This window comes from Rhea americana, unplaced genomic scaffold (genome assembly GCF_003343005.1).
Source record: "Rhea americana isolate MKP2758 unplaced genomic scaffold, rheAme1 scaffold_286, whole genome shotgun sequence".
Lineage (NCBI taxonomy): Eukaryota > Metazoa > Chordata > Aves > Rheiformes > Rheidae > Rhea > Rhea americana.
This window is the reverse complement of record NW_028186408.1, coordinates 826,306-843,172: the sequence shown is the minus strand read 5'-3', so window position 1 is coordinate 843,172 and position 16,867 is coordinate 826,306. Positions and strand designations below refer to the sequence as shown.

The 16,867-nt window shown below is 37.2% G+C and overlaps 1 protein-coding gene across 4 annotated transcripts in view; it reads left to right on the top strand.

Annotated features, from left to right (window-relative positions):
- The window catches only part of FGD5 (FYVE, RhoGEF and PH domain containing 5), a 118,023-nt gene extending 108,119 nt beyond the window's left edge, over nt 1-9,904 (top strand). For 2 of the 4 annotated variants that reach the window (XM_085308906.1, XM_085308905.1), the window contains exons 19-21: nt 1,144-1,272; nt 3,322-3,470; nt 4,212-6,208. In XM_085308906.1, coding sequence (XP_085165032.1) covers nt 1,144-1,272; nt 3,322-3,470; nt 4,212-4,248 — 315 coding nt within the window. In that variant the 3' untranslated portion in view covers nt 4,249-6,208. Of the gene's footprint in view, nt 1-1,143; nt 1,273-3,321; nt 3,471-4,211; nt 6,209-7,102; nt 7,747-9,335 lie in introns of those variants that run through there. The other 2 variants (XR_014896345.1, XR_014896344.1) reach the window with 2 other exon arrangements.
- The last annotated feature ends 6,963 nt before the right edge of the window (nt 9,905-16,867 follow it).

Below are 16,867 nucleotides of genomic sequence, written 5' to 3'. Positions count from 1 at the left end.
ACTAGTTTTTTTCCTAGGAACAAGATGCCAATCCTGCTAACATAGTCTAGCTACCTAAGCTGCCTACTGAACCTGAACACAGCAAGATGCTCCCATGTCGCTGAAATCAGCGGCCATTAATCACTGTGTTAATGAGAACAGGGTACAGATGTTTTGCTGAACTCTGTACAGTCAAGTCATGGGAATTCCTTGAGGTTTATTTTTGATGAGCTGAAACTGAGCCAAAGATGCAAGCCTGTAATACAGTACTTCTGCAAGAACTGGCAGAAAAGCAAATTTTCAGAAATTAGGAAAAAGGTATTGCCTTTCTATCCACAAGGAGGCAGTGCATGCTTATTAATATGAACTGTTCACGATAGCCTTAATCCGCAAGCTTTTTCTAATTGCTTTGGCTGGGTCCTGGAGCACTGCCTACTCTGCTACAAAACACTGCTAGGATACCACTCAGTCCTCTACTGCGTCAACGTTACAAAAGCTGGGTTTGAATCTCTTCTCGTTGTTTCTAATCCAATATCATCCCAGTTTACAACTGTAATTAATAACGTATACTATGTGTCTAGGTATATGTACTTTCATCCACTCAAAGATCTGGATCTTGAATATTGTTAATGATTTGTATCTCAAAACATCTCTGTGAGAGGGGTAGCTTTCCTTATAAATAATATTTCACAAATGAAACTAAGTTACACTCAAATGAATAGCATAAATTAGTAAAAATCCGTTTCAAATATACCCACATATTAACAGTGTTCAGCCACAAGACTATCCTTCTCTTCTGGAAGCACGTACTTCTAATATAGGAGGAAAAAAAAAAAAAAAAAAAAAAAAAAAAGGAAAGAAAGGAAGAAGAAAACAGACCTGAAAATGAAAAAAAAAAGGGTACAAGTTCGGCTTCTTAGAGCATAACTGCAAACTTCCTCTCCTCAGTAACTTGGTTGCATATTGTCATCAGTGTTACTGGGAACTAAGTTTAACCAAAAATCTTCAAAAAGTAACCTAATGCTTATGTTTTTTCTGTTTTCATATTTTCAACTGTCTACTTTTGGTTTCATGAGCATAGACCTGGTTTCTGACATTACATGTAGCTGCGTATCTCAGAGGCCTTTGCCATCACAATTCCCAATTTTTTCCATTCTGTTCCAGGTGGCAGCCTCAGAAGAAGGAGCTACCATTAGTGGTTATCTCAGCAGATGTAAGAGAGGCAAAAGACACTGGAAGAAACGCTGGTTTGTTATCAAGGGCAAAGTCCTCTACACCTATGCAGCAAATGAGGTATTATGCAATCTAATCTGGAATATTTTAATGACTATTGCTGAGTGCCCTCCTTTACTCCCTATAGGTTGCATAAGTAAATGTAAGAAATATAAATAGCAGTTCTCATAACCACCTGCCTTACAGAGTTAGTGCTAAAAAAACGCAGGTAGAGTCCTGAGGGGTTGCCCTTAGCCAGGGGGCCCAGCCGCATCCCCAGCCTAGACCCTGGCAGCCCTCTTGCACAAAGTGCTCTTCATTACTTGACTTTTTATAGTTCATGCTATTACACACTGCCAACTGTAGTGTATATATTTACACGTAAGGACTTTAAGGACCTTTGGATTTCTCTGGTGTGCCAGAGAAAAATCTGCCAGATTTTTTTGTAGATAGATGGTGCTATGATCCATTTCGGGCAAGGAGGAGAATCTTCTTGTTTTGCAAGAATAGATAGGACGTATCTGTCCTACAGGAATCGACAGTGAAAGACAGTATATAGATTTGAGAATACCACTTTCGGTACTGGCCTGTAAGCTCCTCCTTACAACCAAGGAGACTGGGTATCAATTAAAGAATCGTATGTATTGTATTTACTACTTTAGCCAGCAACAATTCTGAGAAGGCTAGGAGACTTACTGAACAAAAAACATTTTCACATCAGCTAGAAGTGAGTTTTTTTGTCTCTGCCCTGTCCCTTTTCATATTTTAATTTCTTCTCTTTTGTGAATAGCTGCAATGCCAATAGGTTTTAAGCAATTATGATGCAAAGATTGGTTATAATTGACGGGCTGCATAAGTAGAAGCATAAAATAACTAGTTTTGTTGAACAAAGGACACAGCATGTGAGACCTGTAGTTAACAGCAATATTTTTTTTAGATCTTCAGAACACTTTGTAAGCATCAATTATTTAAACTTCTCATCACTCCTGTGAGGCAAGAAGCATCATTATTCCCTTTAAACAGATGGGGAGATTAAGGCACAACAGAATGCATGATTTGGCCATGATCACAAACCAAACCAACTTATTGATTGCTTCAGTAATATTGCCGTATAATCACCTCTTCAATTTACTTTCCTGGTGATTTCCTTTATAGTTAAACCAAATCAACCTGAGCCTTTTTTTTTTCCCAGAAGTACTGCAGCCTCTGTTGAGTTCAGCTGGAACTCAGCAGTTCAGACCATTAACATCAAATTGCATGTCCAATGCATTTACCTTATTCCTGCTATTCTTAAAAATCATCACTTCTGGTTCAATGATGGGGGAGGGGGTAATAGATGGCTAATTACACTGTGTATTCCCAGTCTGCATTATAGCTTTTGAGAGCAGAGGCAAAGGCAACACATACACATAGAATGCATTACATAAGTGGAGATAGTGACCAAAACTGCAGCTATCTGTAACAGCTAAACTGCAATTCAATTAAGGTTTGCTGTTTTCTTTTACTTGTACAAAGCAGTGTCTGGTAAGCATGATTGTTTCCTGGGAATAAATTAACAATGAACTGCATTACCAGCTCATAATTTTTCAAGCTGCAAGTTGACAAGTGCGCTGTTTGAGACAAATAGATTTATGGAAATGCTGCTAGAGCTATGAAATAAATGATGAAGTAAAAGAATACTACTGGCACTCCATAAATAAAAGTGGTCCAAGGGAATATTACCTTGGCTCAGATCTTCAGAACTGCTGCTGTACTGTCCCACACACTCAGTACTCTTTCTCTCTGGTTTGCCTCCTGGACTGTTACATGAAAGGTCACCACCAAAGCAATGGCTAATTTGACCTTGTGCATGGCCATGAAGGACAGGACTTTGAGAGGTGTCTGAGTTCAGGTCTAAGGCAGACTAGATGAACATATGAGGTACACTGGCACTGCCCCTGTCTAAGTTACTTCCAAGTCATTAAGAAACACTGCAAAAGAGCCACCAGAGCAGTAAAGATTCACATTATTGTTTAGTGGCCTTAACAGATGGGGAGGGGGGTTGTGTCACAATAGGGCTTTTAAAGGAGCTCTCAAACTCTGTTACAAGCCTTCTCTCTAAACTCTGTTTCACTTCTTGACTGCTTTCAGGACAAGGTTGCCACAGAAAGTTTGCCTTTGCTGGGTTTCACCATTGCCCCAGAAAAGGAGGAAGGAAGTATGGATGCAGTTTTCCATCTCTACCACAAGCAAACCCTGTTTTACAGCTTCCGAGCAGAGGATAACAATTCAGCACAGAGGTATGAGGTAGACTTGCACATTAGCGGACAAGAAGGTCAAAACCTTGTGTAGGGCTCTTCCTCCTCCTCCACTTCAGAATGCCTTCCATTACAGAGGAAGCAAACAGCCTTGAGAGTATTAAGCCCAACTACATGCGACTGACCTGGGTGACATTAAAAGTCTACCTGGTGCTTTTCAGTTCCTTCAGGAAGGAGAATTTGCTCCCTTGTTTAAGTGAAAATAAGGAGGCTGAGCCTCAGAAGTCATGCCTAGACATCTGTCAAATGTGATTACTGTAAAGGAACTTCTCAAACCCATTCATTCTATTTATCCATTTCTTAGTTTACTCTTCAAGAGCAAGATTTCACAAGATTTCACAACTTATTGTTACTGCTGCTGCATAATAAAAAAACCCTTGAAATTAGTGAGAAAAATGCCAACAATTCAAGATACACAGGGAAGTACATGAGTGTTTATGAGAGGTTGTGTTGTTTTTAAGCATACTTCAATGGTTTCATCCTTCCCATCCTAAGAAAGCGTAAATGCTCTCTTTGAGATTACAAAACAAAGTACTGGCAAAGGTCACACTAAAATCCAAGAGTCCTACTGCCCAGATCCCTGCTTTAATCACAAAATCATGGTTCCTTATTAGAGCCCCAGGATGGAAAATACAGTCCTGTTTAGGCTTTGTGTTCTTAAAAGGCATATTTTAGAAAGAACTAAGTAATTTGGTATGTATCTCTTTTCTGCCCCTCTTTTAGGTGGATTGAAGCCATGGAAGAAGCATCCATATTATAGCAGCAATGGACTTGGAATAAAATCTCATGATTTCTGTACATTCCCAGCAACCACCCTTTTTCTGTCTTACAAAACTGACTAGTGTATTTCAGGCAAACTGGCTACACATACTGGATCTGAACTGTTTCCAGATTTCTCTTTTTGCTTCCTTCCTCTTTCATCCACATTGTTGCAAATGAAAACTAAAATAGGGAATATTTATGTCATCTTTATGTGCAAGTTCAACTTGCATTACAAGCATCTCCTCTGATCCCACAGAAAACTAATACAYGGATAAAATACGTGGAAATACTGGCTAAAGTAAGTAATAGGCTCAGTTTTACTTACCCTAGAGCATTATCATATTTTGTTGTGATTTTCATGTCTACCGTGAAATGAGAAACAATGTAGTAAACGACAAATACTCATTTAAAGCACTTTATTGGTTTATTGAACTACAGCTTCGTATTTCATGTTTCCAAGGAGTTCTGTGGACTGATTTACTATTTGTCCATAACCAAGTGCCAGCATGAAATTGTGCCCTGCATATGCTAAATGGCTTTCACAGAAAGGGAATGAACAAATCCATACAATACATGAATATGGTCTACCAGCACTCTACTAGCTATGTTCCAGGATAACTACCTGCCAGCAATTTCTGATTTTACACAGATCATTGTATAATTTATTTTAAAGGGTTCAATTTCTTAACACTACAGTACTTTGAAATGCACTATGGTAGCTCTGCCACCAGATGTTGAATATTATCACTTCTCCCTAAATACTGCATCAGACTCAAACAGAAAGTGTATTATTAATTTATTATAAACCTACAATTTTTATTTAATGCTAGTCTGCTTAGTAGTGTTAGACTTCTATCATCTATTTAAATAGTCTGTTTTCAAAGTTGCTGCTGTTTCTGCTGTTCTGGTTATGAAAAATGTCATCAAAAGTTCAATCCATACAACCAGCATATAGTCTGAAATACGCTGGCAGGCTGAAAATCACTTGTCTGACCTCGCTCTGATAGAGTGGTTTGGAACTTCTGGGGCTAAAAGTATTTTACGAAAGACTGCTGTTCTGCATTACACTTCCAGGGCTGTAGTCTCAGCAGCCAGGTATCAGCACAGCATTTTTGAAGTCATACTGTTTCAAACCAGATGAAGATTTAGATCAAACTTTTAGAGTTTTTTTTTTTTAATAAGGCAGAGAAGTACTAATGTTACAATCATTGCAATAAAATGTCATGTGTCCTGTATTTGTCATAACAGTTGACTGAGGACTAGAATGGCATTTATGATTAAAATATATCTTTGTAAAAAATACCATGACCAAGAATTTACTTACATTAAAGTACACTGCAGGGGAATTTATTATTATTATTTTCAAGTTCCCTTTCTTCCCTAAAATTCCTTCCCTTCCAAAATCTCAATTTTTGGCTGCAACATGTATTCAAATGATATAGTTTAATCTGTCACCTGGAAAACAACTTAAAAAAAAAACTAAATAAAAAGTTATATTGTTTTGCAGTTTTTGATACATCCAAGTGTGACAGTTTCATAAAGCACAGATTATCATATGCATAGAGAAATTACTTACGAGAAAAACAAAACTTTTGATTCTCTTGTCAATGGGTGAACACCAATGTTAACTCTCCGTTTCATGTTAGAACTATGCCCTTGCTACCAATAGACTGTAAATGTTTTTCCCCTTAAAAACGTTTTGCACTGATGAAAAACAAGGGAATGTTAAATACAGAGTAAGATTTTTAAACCATGGTCTCAAACAAAACAAACTGCACTGCAGAACAACAGTATTATGAAGATTTAGCTGCTGAGATACAGTGACTGTTGTATGAAGTTTTGAGTAATAGGCAGGAAATGAATACATGAAAATATTTTGTTGTAAAAAATGAGACACACTGCTATTAAACTTTGTTTTAAGTAATAAGGAAAAATAAAAGACAAAGATATAACTGCAATTTTACAGCCTTTTCCATTATTTTTATCTTCCTGAATTCGAGCTCCTTGGTTCCAGTACTGCTATTTTTAGCAGACACTCAACTGTTAATCGAGTCTGTTCTACACAGATCTGTAAACTCAGCCACCCAAACAACTTAATTCCTCAGGATTACCAATTCTGAGGACAAGAAGGGGCAGGGGAAACCCAAGATGTTTCACTGCTTATACAAGCCTAGAAATTAGGAGATATAGGATCAAGTCACTGAGGTACACAGAGTTCCTTTTTTGATCACAGTTAAACCATGAACTCTGCTGAGCTAAATTCTCTATTGGTAACACATATGTTAAGTTCCTGTTGTCTCATAGGAGTGCTACAAGGATAAATACAGTGAAAGGATTGAGGTACTCCATTAATAAATTCTAAGAATCTTTATAAACATCTAAGAGAATAGCTCACCTTTTTGAAAACAATACGGCAAGGAACTAGAAAAGGAAGCTAGCAGTAGTCTGACATCCAAATTAATTGTCATTTAGGAAGAGCCAGTATAGGCACCATAGCAGAGATTGGTTTTCAAAGAACTCCCTACCTAATGTAAAAGAGTCTGATTTCTAAAAATGTATTCTTTATAGAGCAGGATGCTTTCAGTGTAACAAGGCAAAAGACAGCGAACTAATGTTAACCAAAGCATACATCCACCACATTTTAATCGTTTTACTACCATTAAGAGAACTATGTACCTTATGATGCCCTAGACCATAGGCACAATATTTTTTCCTCAGATGTGGTGTCTTTCCTGTGGATTTAAAGGTATACTTCTAAAACGCTGTACCTCCAGGCCTGCTATCCCTTGCCAAAGAAGAAAACAATTGAACATTACTTGTCTCTCATTCTCCTTTCTACTCATTTGATCAAGGATGAAGAATAATCCTACATACTCCCATGTCTGTGTTAAAAGATGAGACCTGGACAAGGAAAAGATGCATATAAAAATCACAACAACAACTCAAGTCTGGTGTTGTAAGAAAATCTGACAGTTAAAAATGTTTCAGAATTGATCCAGAATTCATCTTCAAAATACATTTCAAAAGTCATTCAACCAATAATGCTGAATATTTGTTAAGCCATATCTGCCAGATGTTACGACATTTAAAATGTCTAGTATCACCAACATTAGAGGATGATGCTGCATCAAACTGATAAAAACCAACATTGTTGGAGGCTGACAAACTAAGGAAGCGCATCAAGCAAGAAGCTAGCAGTAGAAGTCTTGTAGTAGAAAGAGGATTTGGACTTAACGGTTACAATCAAGTGCTTCAGATCACACTGCCTTTATCCCCGTAGAACCAACCTATCTGTCAACATCACCTCAACCACAGGTACATATGGTCTCAATTCAGCACAAAGCTAAAAGGAACTGCAAATGTCTTCATAATTTCAGTCTTTTAATCTGAGCACAGCTAAGCACCAAAGGCAGAAGATACCTTAATTTCAGAGTTAATCCAGTAATCACTTTTTAGAAACTTTCAACACCTTTGAATAAAAGCATTTAAACATTCAGACATTCAGTCTTCCGTATGCCTTTTGTTTACAAACAGCTCAGTAACATTTCTTCCCAATCTCTGGCTAGTATTACTCTCCATCAAAAAATGGATTTCTAAACCATCATAAATGTTTCAAAAAAAAATCTATAATAGGGCACAGTGTGCTAGCCATTCAGTCAAGAGCTCAGACACAAATTGATTTGTTTTGTCATTCCAGGGATATTCTATTTTGCTAACTGCTGAAAAGTATCAAAATGATTAACAGTTATAGACAAATAGTATTTAGATCTATGTTAGAATATATGCCTGTTTAAAACATGATTTTTAAACAATTCTTGTTATAATGTTTTTCCAAATCCTAAGTCATTCAGAGTTGATGAGTGTTTAAACTCGGTAAGATCTCACACCACCGTACCGAAGCACTGCTGGTCTAGAGACCACTGGGACTATTACCTGTCCTGAGCTGATTCTGGCTTGCCTTTATGAAGGAAAAACAACACAGAGCTATGAACACCAACCTGTCTTTTCCAGTTTGTTTGTTACTTTGGTGCACGAACACAGGTAACTGTGGCTGGAAAACACTCAGTGAGAATCATTGCTTGTGAAAGTAAAATAGTAACAGTGCCAATTCACCGGCTGGGGGAGGAGGAGAAGGCATGCCCACATCACCGTGAGCCTCCTGTGCACTATACTTAAAACACTGGTCTAACTTAACAAGTTGGGAACATTTCTGATAAACTTTTTTGTACTAAAAAGAGTAAGATCCTTCAGTTTGGATGACATTGAGATACCTTTTTTGATCAAGGTTTGACTAAAAAATTTCTRGACTCCAGGACAGGTTCTACAGTCCTTTTCACAGAGATACAAGTAAAATATAAATAAATAAATAAATAAGTTCCCTAACACAGCTGTTTCACAAGTATTTTGAAGGACTTCCTTTGTACAGATAACAACTTTAAAGTTATTATCTAACAGCATTGTCATTCTTCGTCATGGTTTCCTCATAGCATTATCACTAGATGACATGGGGTTTTTTTGATCATTTCTAATAGCTTTTTCCAGAAAAGTGTTGCAGCTTGTTTCTAACCTATATACTTTGGAAAGGCATGGAATATATGTTAAATAAATATGCTCTGAACTTTTTCATGTTTTTACTTGTAATACTACATTTTATGTCCTTTCCTCACCCTTTTGTAAGTTAAAAGAAACTACGATGTCATATAAACTGACCAGTAATTTTCTGTAATTTTTACTTTTCACATACTATACCATCTTATCATTCATCGTACTTGCGAGCAGACAAATGTCATCGGATGAAAAGCATGACAGCAACGGGAACTACTTTATAGATTTGTATTTTGGGGAAGGGTTAAGACCTTACACAGCTCTTGCTTTTTACAATCCTCAGTGTATAGTAATCGCATTCTGTTCTTAAAACTGTTTTTTCAAGTATTAAATCTGTTAATAAAATGAGTTTAACTCTAATAATTAAATAATAAAATGATAAACAGTATTTCTAGATTACTGTCTGTAGAATTTCACTTCAAAGTATAGCCACTGTGTGATAAACATCTATGATTTCTTAGATAAAATTTTCATTTCCAGTAATCAGAATAGAAGTCCCATGGACAACAGGGAAAGCAACAACAAAGTAGGTAAACCAAGACTGCATAAACACTCTTCAGCTGGATCTGACACACAAGTTTTCCAGGACCTCATCAAGGTTTCAGAATAAATAATAATTTACATATTCCTGCACAACATCTGGAATTTCTTGCCTTTCTTCTGATCCTCAAAAAACTGCAGCCTGCTGGCAGGCCTAACAGAGCGCAGTCAGCACGGAACTTTTCTGCTGAGCACAATCTCAAAAAAATATTATCCATTTGTTTTTACTAAACATCAGTGGAAATCAGCAAAACTTCAATGGATAGCCTTTATATACAGATTGCTAAATCCATCAGTTTTAACRGCATTTGGTTAAGATTCCTGACACTTCATTTCAGTGCCCAACACTGTATTCTTCCCCACCGCAGAGAGAAAAAGCCATTCTGAAAGTGTTTAACCACATTAAGGGAAATCTTACTTAAACTTCGTATTGGCAATAATTTGTATTTTACCTTAGAAGTTGTGGGGCTGTTCTGCATGTTCCTTAGAATAAAACAAGTCTCTGTTCTACCACATCATTGCCTTTCTTTGTCTCAAGTATTTTTAGATGACAAATTTGCTTTAAAAAGGTCAGACCTCTGTGCTTTCAGAAAGCCACTATCAAATAAAACCAGGTATCAGATAGAAAGACCATAGCCAGGTATACTTCTGAACAAGCATACAGTGAGTATCAACAGTGCAATGACTTCAGTAGCAAAATGAAGGCCATCAAATGCGGCAGGCTGGTGACAAGACAGAGCAGGTGAGCTCGGATACTGTCTGTTAGATGGCGGAAAACAGCAGTAGCTACTCAAGCTCCTGAAGATTAAGTAGGTCTGGTGGCACTATAAACATACCAGTGGTTGCTCTGGCATTTCAGCATGGGGGTAGATCATTGTGTTCTCTTAATGCTGCCTCAGTCTCCTTATAGAGTACTCACAGAGTGGACAGTGTGTCCTCTATTACATCAAATTAAACTGGACTTTGCTCATGGGTTCACTGGGGAGAAGTTTAGATCAAAGGCAAACACCACAGACTGCACTGGAAATAGCTGAACAATGTAAGCATTTGTCCTTGCACATTCAGGAGGTAAGTTAACAAACAGCATAAACATACAGCACTTTTTTTTAGGATGCACTTGTTAATCACTGAAACAGTTACACTGCACGAGAGTTTCAATTCAAGACGTGAATATTGTGAGCCCAAGAATCACTGCTCCCACTTTCCATCATAAAACTGCATTTCCAAACCAGTAAAACTATTCAAAATTCACATTAGAGTGAGATTTTGCTGCAGTCCACATAGCCCAGAGCAGACAGCAAATCCACTTTTGCTAAGAGACAACTGAGTAGAAAAAAGGGCATAAAAAGATAGGATGGATTAGCTAAAATGAATTAGCTTCCCTTAGTGGCGGCCAAATATACACAAACCCTATAAATATTTGTTGTATATGCACAAGTGCATGTACATCAAAAATCATCTACTAATATTTAGAAATTTAAATAATATGTGCCACTAACAAGACCAGTTTATATTACTAGAACCTTCTCAGTCATTTATAACTTCGTTATTTATGCTGAAATCTCCCATGCTGGATCTGCTGTGGTCATTATATTTTTCTAGAAAGTTTCAGTAAGATTGCATGAGAATTTTAAGCATCTGAAATGACAACTTAAAAAAAGTTCAACTGCACTCCACAATACTGCCAATCCTAAATATTTAAGATACATGAAGAACCCTAAAATCCTCTTTTATTTTGTAGTTTTGTAGTCTGCTCTGACTTCCGACCTCCCTCTTTGTTCATGATATATTCTTACTGCCAAAGCCACCACTGCAACTGGGATGAGGGTTTTTTTTGGCCTGTAGCCTTACAGCCCACATTTGCACAGCAACAGCTCTTCATATCCAAAGCAATTCTTCCCTCCCTGTTGGTTTACACATTTCCCACCTCACCTCTGCTCCCTCGCAGACTCCTGCTCTTCTCTCAGGTGAGGGGCAGCTTCACAAGATCTCTTCCCTCTCCAATTTGTATGGCCTCTCTGAAGGGCTTTTTTTCTGCTGAGGCAGATGTCCTGCAAAGTGAAGGCGCAAAAGGGCGCTTGCTATTAGCACTAGAGCTTGAAGAAGGGCACCACTAAACTGCCTTCTCGTGGTTGGGGATGAAGAGGAAAGAYCTGAGTGCTCCAAGAGCAACGTGACCCTGTGGCAAGCAGAGGTGAGCTGGTGCTCTGAAGCCCTCCTTACCTAGGGCCAAGCAACCTCGCGGACAGCGTATCCTTCGGCCGCAGCGGGCACCTGTGGGAGAGGCCGCCGCGGACCGCCCTGAACCGGTCACAGCCGGCTCCGTACCGGCGGGAAGCAGCGCGCCGCGCGCCAGAACTGCCGCCGGCAGCAGAGCGCTGGCCATCTCTGCTAAGGCGCGTTCGCGAGCAGCGCTAACCGCCGCAAGGGGGGGCACGAGGGGAGCCGGCGGAGGCGCGGAAACGCGCCCAGCAGCTAGCGCCAAGCGGGGCGTAACGCGCGGCCCGTTCCCGAGGCGAGCGCACGCTGAGGGGCCAAAACTGAGCCTGGAGAAGGGGGAGGAACGGCGCTTCCCACAGTGTTTATTTAATGTCTTGTTTCTTAATACCCAAATCAATAATTAAAAGTTTGTTAATTGGCAATAAATCAAATTCAACACTTCCAAATTCCCTGAGTCAAGACTCTTCTGCCAGTGACACTGACAAAATGGCCTCCCTCACAGTGATAGGTGCCTTGACTCTCAAACATGAGATAGTGAGCAAGACATTTCCTTGTTCCCTATGGAAATCAGATTATCACAGTAATAGATTTAAAAGCATCTTAAAATATATGATACAATTAATAGACATATACTAATTTTAAAAAAGTTCAAGTTTTATGGCCCACACATTGCAACGATACAGAAGTTTATTACTGGTTCATAACTGGTGGGAGAGAAGAAATAAGCATTTGTGTCTCAAGTGTCACTCCAATATGATTAATTATTATAAAGAACTATCATGGAAGAAATCTGAAAGCAGCTACAGAAACTATAGTTTTCAGAAGGGGTATTTTAAAAGGGATCTTGTAGCATGTAAAGATGAATACTTCCACATGGACATTAGGAAGGAGAAGGAAGAAAATGCCAAGACAGTTCTCTTTTTAATCACCTTACTCTTAATACAAAGTTGTCTTTATGTGTGACAGACAGTTCCTCAGGTCCACTAAACCTGTCCTAGCCTGCCAAGCAGGAAACAGAGGGGAAAAGCAGCAATTCACCTCTCATTCCAGCATTTTCTATCCTTCCTTTCAATCAGATTTGCTGACAGGCAGAGCAAGAGGAATTTGTGAAAAAAGGGAATGGAAGAAGATGGATATAACTAGAAGAGACACCAAAGACTATATAACCATTTGTTTTCTTAAATTTGGTATATTGGGTCAGGTTTTTGAGTCACATTATACTTCAGCTATTACTAACTTAAAATAAGCTTACAGGGAAGATGTAGAGCACACAGTATATTTGTGTCAGGTACTTCTAGAGGCATCCATAAATAGTAATGATAATAAAAATACCAGCCTACTACTATCACAACTATTTACTTGTGAGCTGCAGATTTAATGGTTTTGAAATTTTCAAGTAATTATGTAGTCTTGTATTAATCTCCATAACAGAATTCAAAATGTTTACCACTAAAAATAAATATATGCATACCTGAAACAAATTAARTAACGCAGAAGTTATGAGATACCAATATTTTATTTCCATGAAGTCATAATGAAGCCCTCTAAGAAAGAACATACTCTTCAACTTTCCAATCACATTGTTTCCTCGGGATCCTCACAGCTATCAATGTTTATGTGGGATAATACTCAGGAACGAGGATCTTAATATATATTGAAGAACTGAAAGTCTTGTGCGCTGAACGCAGCAAGGGCTTTGGCAGCGGTGGGGGGGGAGGGGACAGAAGGAACAGTAATGATAGATAATTAACATCCAGAAGGCATATGCATCATCAGACCGTATTAAATTTGCATCACAGCTGACTCCTGCTTTGCAGCTGTCTAGTAAGCCTACTAATATACCTATTAATTCATTGTGAACTTAGAAAGCATATCTTACAGTTTGAAGATACCAAATACATCAGCTAGTTTCAAATTACTAAATGGCATGTGATACATACTACCGAATCACATTGCCTAATTTTCAGCTAAAATTTTTAAAACTTACCCCCATCTCCATAGAACAGTGAGAGGATAATTAGAGATTTCATATAATCTATAGAGTTCCTGCAAGACAATAGTCTCTGCATGTCTGGTTTATCTGTAATTTCAGATAATAGTACAACATTTCCAACAATCCAAAGAGAAACAATATACAGCTCTGGAAAGTATGAATCAGTTTTGATTAAAATAGGAAACTGTTTGCATAAGACATTCAACTGAGCAGTTATAGAAAGCCTGTTTTCAGGAGAAAACAGGATGTTTATATACACAGATCAGTCATGAAAATGTAAAACTGCTGTAATTAAGACTTGTGAATCTTCATAATGGTTGACAACTTTTGAAACGTTATTGCAAGAAAGTTCCCTTAAGTATTGAGTTAAATGGTTACAGAACATTATAAAGCATCCACTTATACAATTACTTTTCTTTAACCCTTAAACTTTTATTTCAAGTTCAATGTGTTGCCTTCTTGCATATACTGTATTTAATTGTTTCTCTAGTAAAARCATACTTACCTAACCGCTTGAAATGGTCGTGGTGGTAGGAGAAAGTGAAATTAATGTGTTAATTAAAAAAAAAACAGCATGTAGATTGAAGACAAAACTCAGTTCTGTCAGTATAGCCATCTCAGGATAAGAAATCTCCAATTTCACAAGCTCAGTCTGTATCCTTAATAAGTTTTATAATACAAAATGAAAATTCTGCTTATCTGGAATATTTTTGCAAGATAACATTAAGAAATTTCTATTTGGACTATTTTCAAATTCTATACATTCTAAAACATTCTATACAGTATTTACAGGCTTTGCTTTTTAGGGCATACAGTTCTCATAACTCATCTTCATTTCTAATACCACACAGATATACAAAAGTGCTTTAAAGATGTATTTTCATTTGTTGCCTTCCAGCAGTATCAGTAACTGATTCAGTCATTGTCAACATTCAAAACTATATAGAATTTTGCTTTCACAGATTAGACGATTGGCGTAAGCACAATATCTATCCTCAAAGTGCCTCAGATCAGACAATCAGCTTTAACAAATAAACACATGCTTGACCAAAAACCAAACCAAAACAACACAACAAGAACACTCTAGACTACTGCATCAGTTCATCAGTTCTAAAGTAAGAAATCTTCATACAACCTTCTCTCAAAGTAAATTTCTCACAATGCACAAAACCCCAGGAGGAAACTCTGGATAAGCAGGCTATACACTCAGATACACATTCAACAGGGTGAGAAAATAACATGCTCAGAAATTACAATCAGCAGACAGTTGCTTTATGGGCACAGCATCCCAATGATTCACAGTCTTCTCTCCTGCCTCACAAAAATTCTTCCATAGCACACATACACTTGGTTACGAATATATACAATATTATTAATAATATAAATGCAACATTTTTATTTCATAGTATAGCATAGTTACCCAAAAATTTCAGAAGCACTTGAAAACCCATTATGGCATAACAGTATATCAGCTGGTGTTGAGACATTCTTCAACTGGGTTTTTTTTAAGTGTGTAAGGTAGGTATACTAGCTAAAAAATATTTCTATGATTTACAGAGAAGAAGATATACATATTCTGACTATATTTTCTTTCTTTCTTTTTTTTTTTTTTTACCTAACTGAAAGACTTTTAAATGTATTACACACAAAGCTCTTCACTCATACTAGGGGATACTATTTAAAGAGGGGAGAACAAAAAGAGCCTCCATAATCTCCTGAATAAGTAATATTATGCCAACCATTTCCAAACCATTAAGAGCAGTAGTTTATTTTTTTTCTCCTTTCATATTCCATGGCATGAAAAATAGTGTTCTTAATTACTTTACTTACTTACTGTATTAACTATTTATTTTAAATTAAACTTGTTCTCTTGTATTTGTAAAATATTTATGCTACTGTTCTGTAGCCTTTACTCATTAGCCATGGGCTTATTAAAACATTACACACTCCAAACCAAGATACAAGGCTTGATTAAGTTAATCAAATACTTTTTTTTTTCTTTACAGCATTGCTTACTGGTTAAAAAAAAATCTCTAGTGAAAATCAGTTAGTTAAACTGTCTTTTAATGAGACTCCTATTAATAATGCAACACTAGAGTACTTTAGAAGTGCTACCCAATGTTCCTTAATTAATTAAATTATGGTGACCCAAGAAGGTATAGTTTTATTAAATGTTCTGACATGCTGAAGCAATTTTTGTAGCACCCCCCCTTAGCACAATCTGTAATTGACAATAAATAATCATCATCACCTTTGAAATGGTCTTCAATAGCATTAAAAAGGTCATATTAGGTTTATTGAGAAATATTGAATCTATTTTACAGATACAAAAAAAATCTTCAAAAACTGAAATATCAGTTTATGTAAGTAAATATTTCATTTTCTCTTGAGTTACCAGAGATCATTAATACATACCGAAAGGATATTGCAGCTTTTAATTGCCCATGTTTACATAAGGATGTGACAGGATTTGTAGGCCTTCAGAGATGCATGTTTGTATTTCCAGCCTTTCCTCAGATAAATTTCAAATTTACCTTAATGAGAATTTTATTCGTATCAAAAATGCAGTAATGAGAGAGAGGTGCCTTCTTAATCAAAACACTAGAGGTGGAATGCTTTAAAAAGGCCATTAGTTGTTGTTATACACTTTTGATACAGACAAAAGAAGCAATCTGCCTAACTAGGCTACCAGACCGTCATACAGCAAAAGCGCACAAGATATATAAGGATATTACTGCAGCTCCTATGAGCTCGAGAGAGCAGTATCTCACTGGCTTTTTGCGCAGAAAAATAGAAGAGAAAAATAAACTGTGTTGAAAGGTTACAACATGACAGTAAGAGACTAGACAGTAAATTAGCTGGACTGTGAAGTATATCCCTCTAACTTCTCAGTTCTAAGCCCATTTATCTAAAATTAGTAAAACTCTCTAATGCACTAAGACAACTGACAAAGCTTTATCATGATGTCTAATACAGCTTCGCCCAAGCCAAGTAAAAACAGATCACAAAGCACCACTCTTGTACACTTCTGAATATAGAAGAATGAAAAGGGTGGAAAAGACTTGTGGGAAACTAATTTACCTGGTAAGCAATTATAGAACAACTACTACAGAAAAGTGAATAAATACCAGGCACATATATTTACACAAGTTACTTGTTATTACACTGCCAATCTCTATGCATCAACTGAAAAGCTCAAAACGCCACTCCAAATACTGATCACCAAAGATCAGAAAAAACAGAAAGTAAAGGCCTAGCA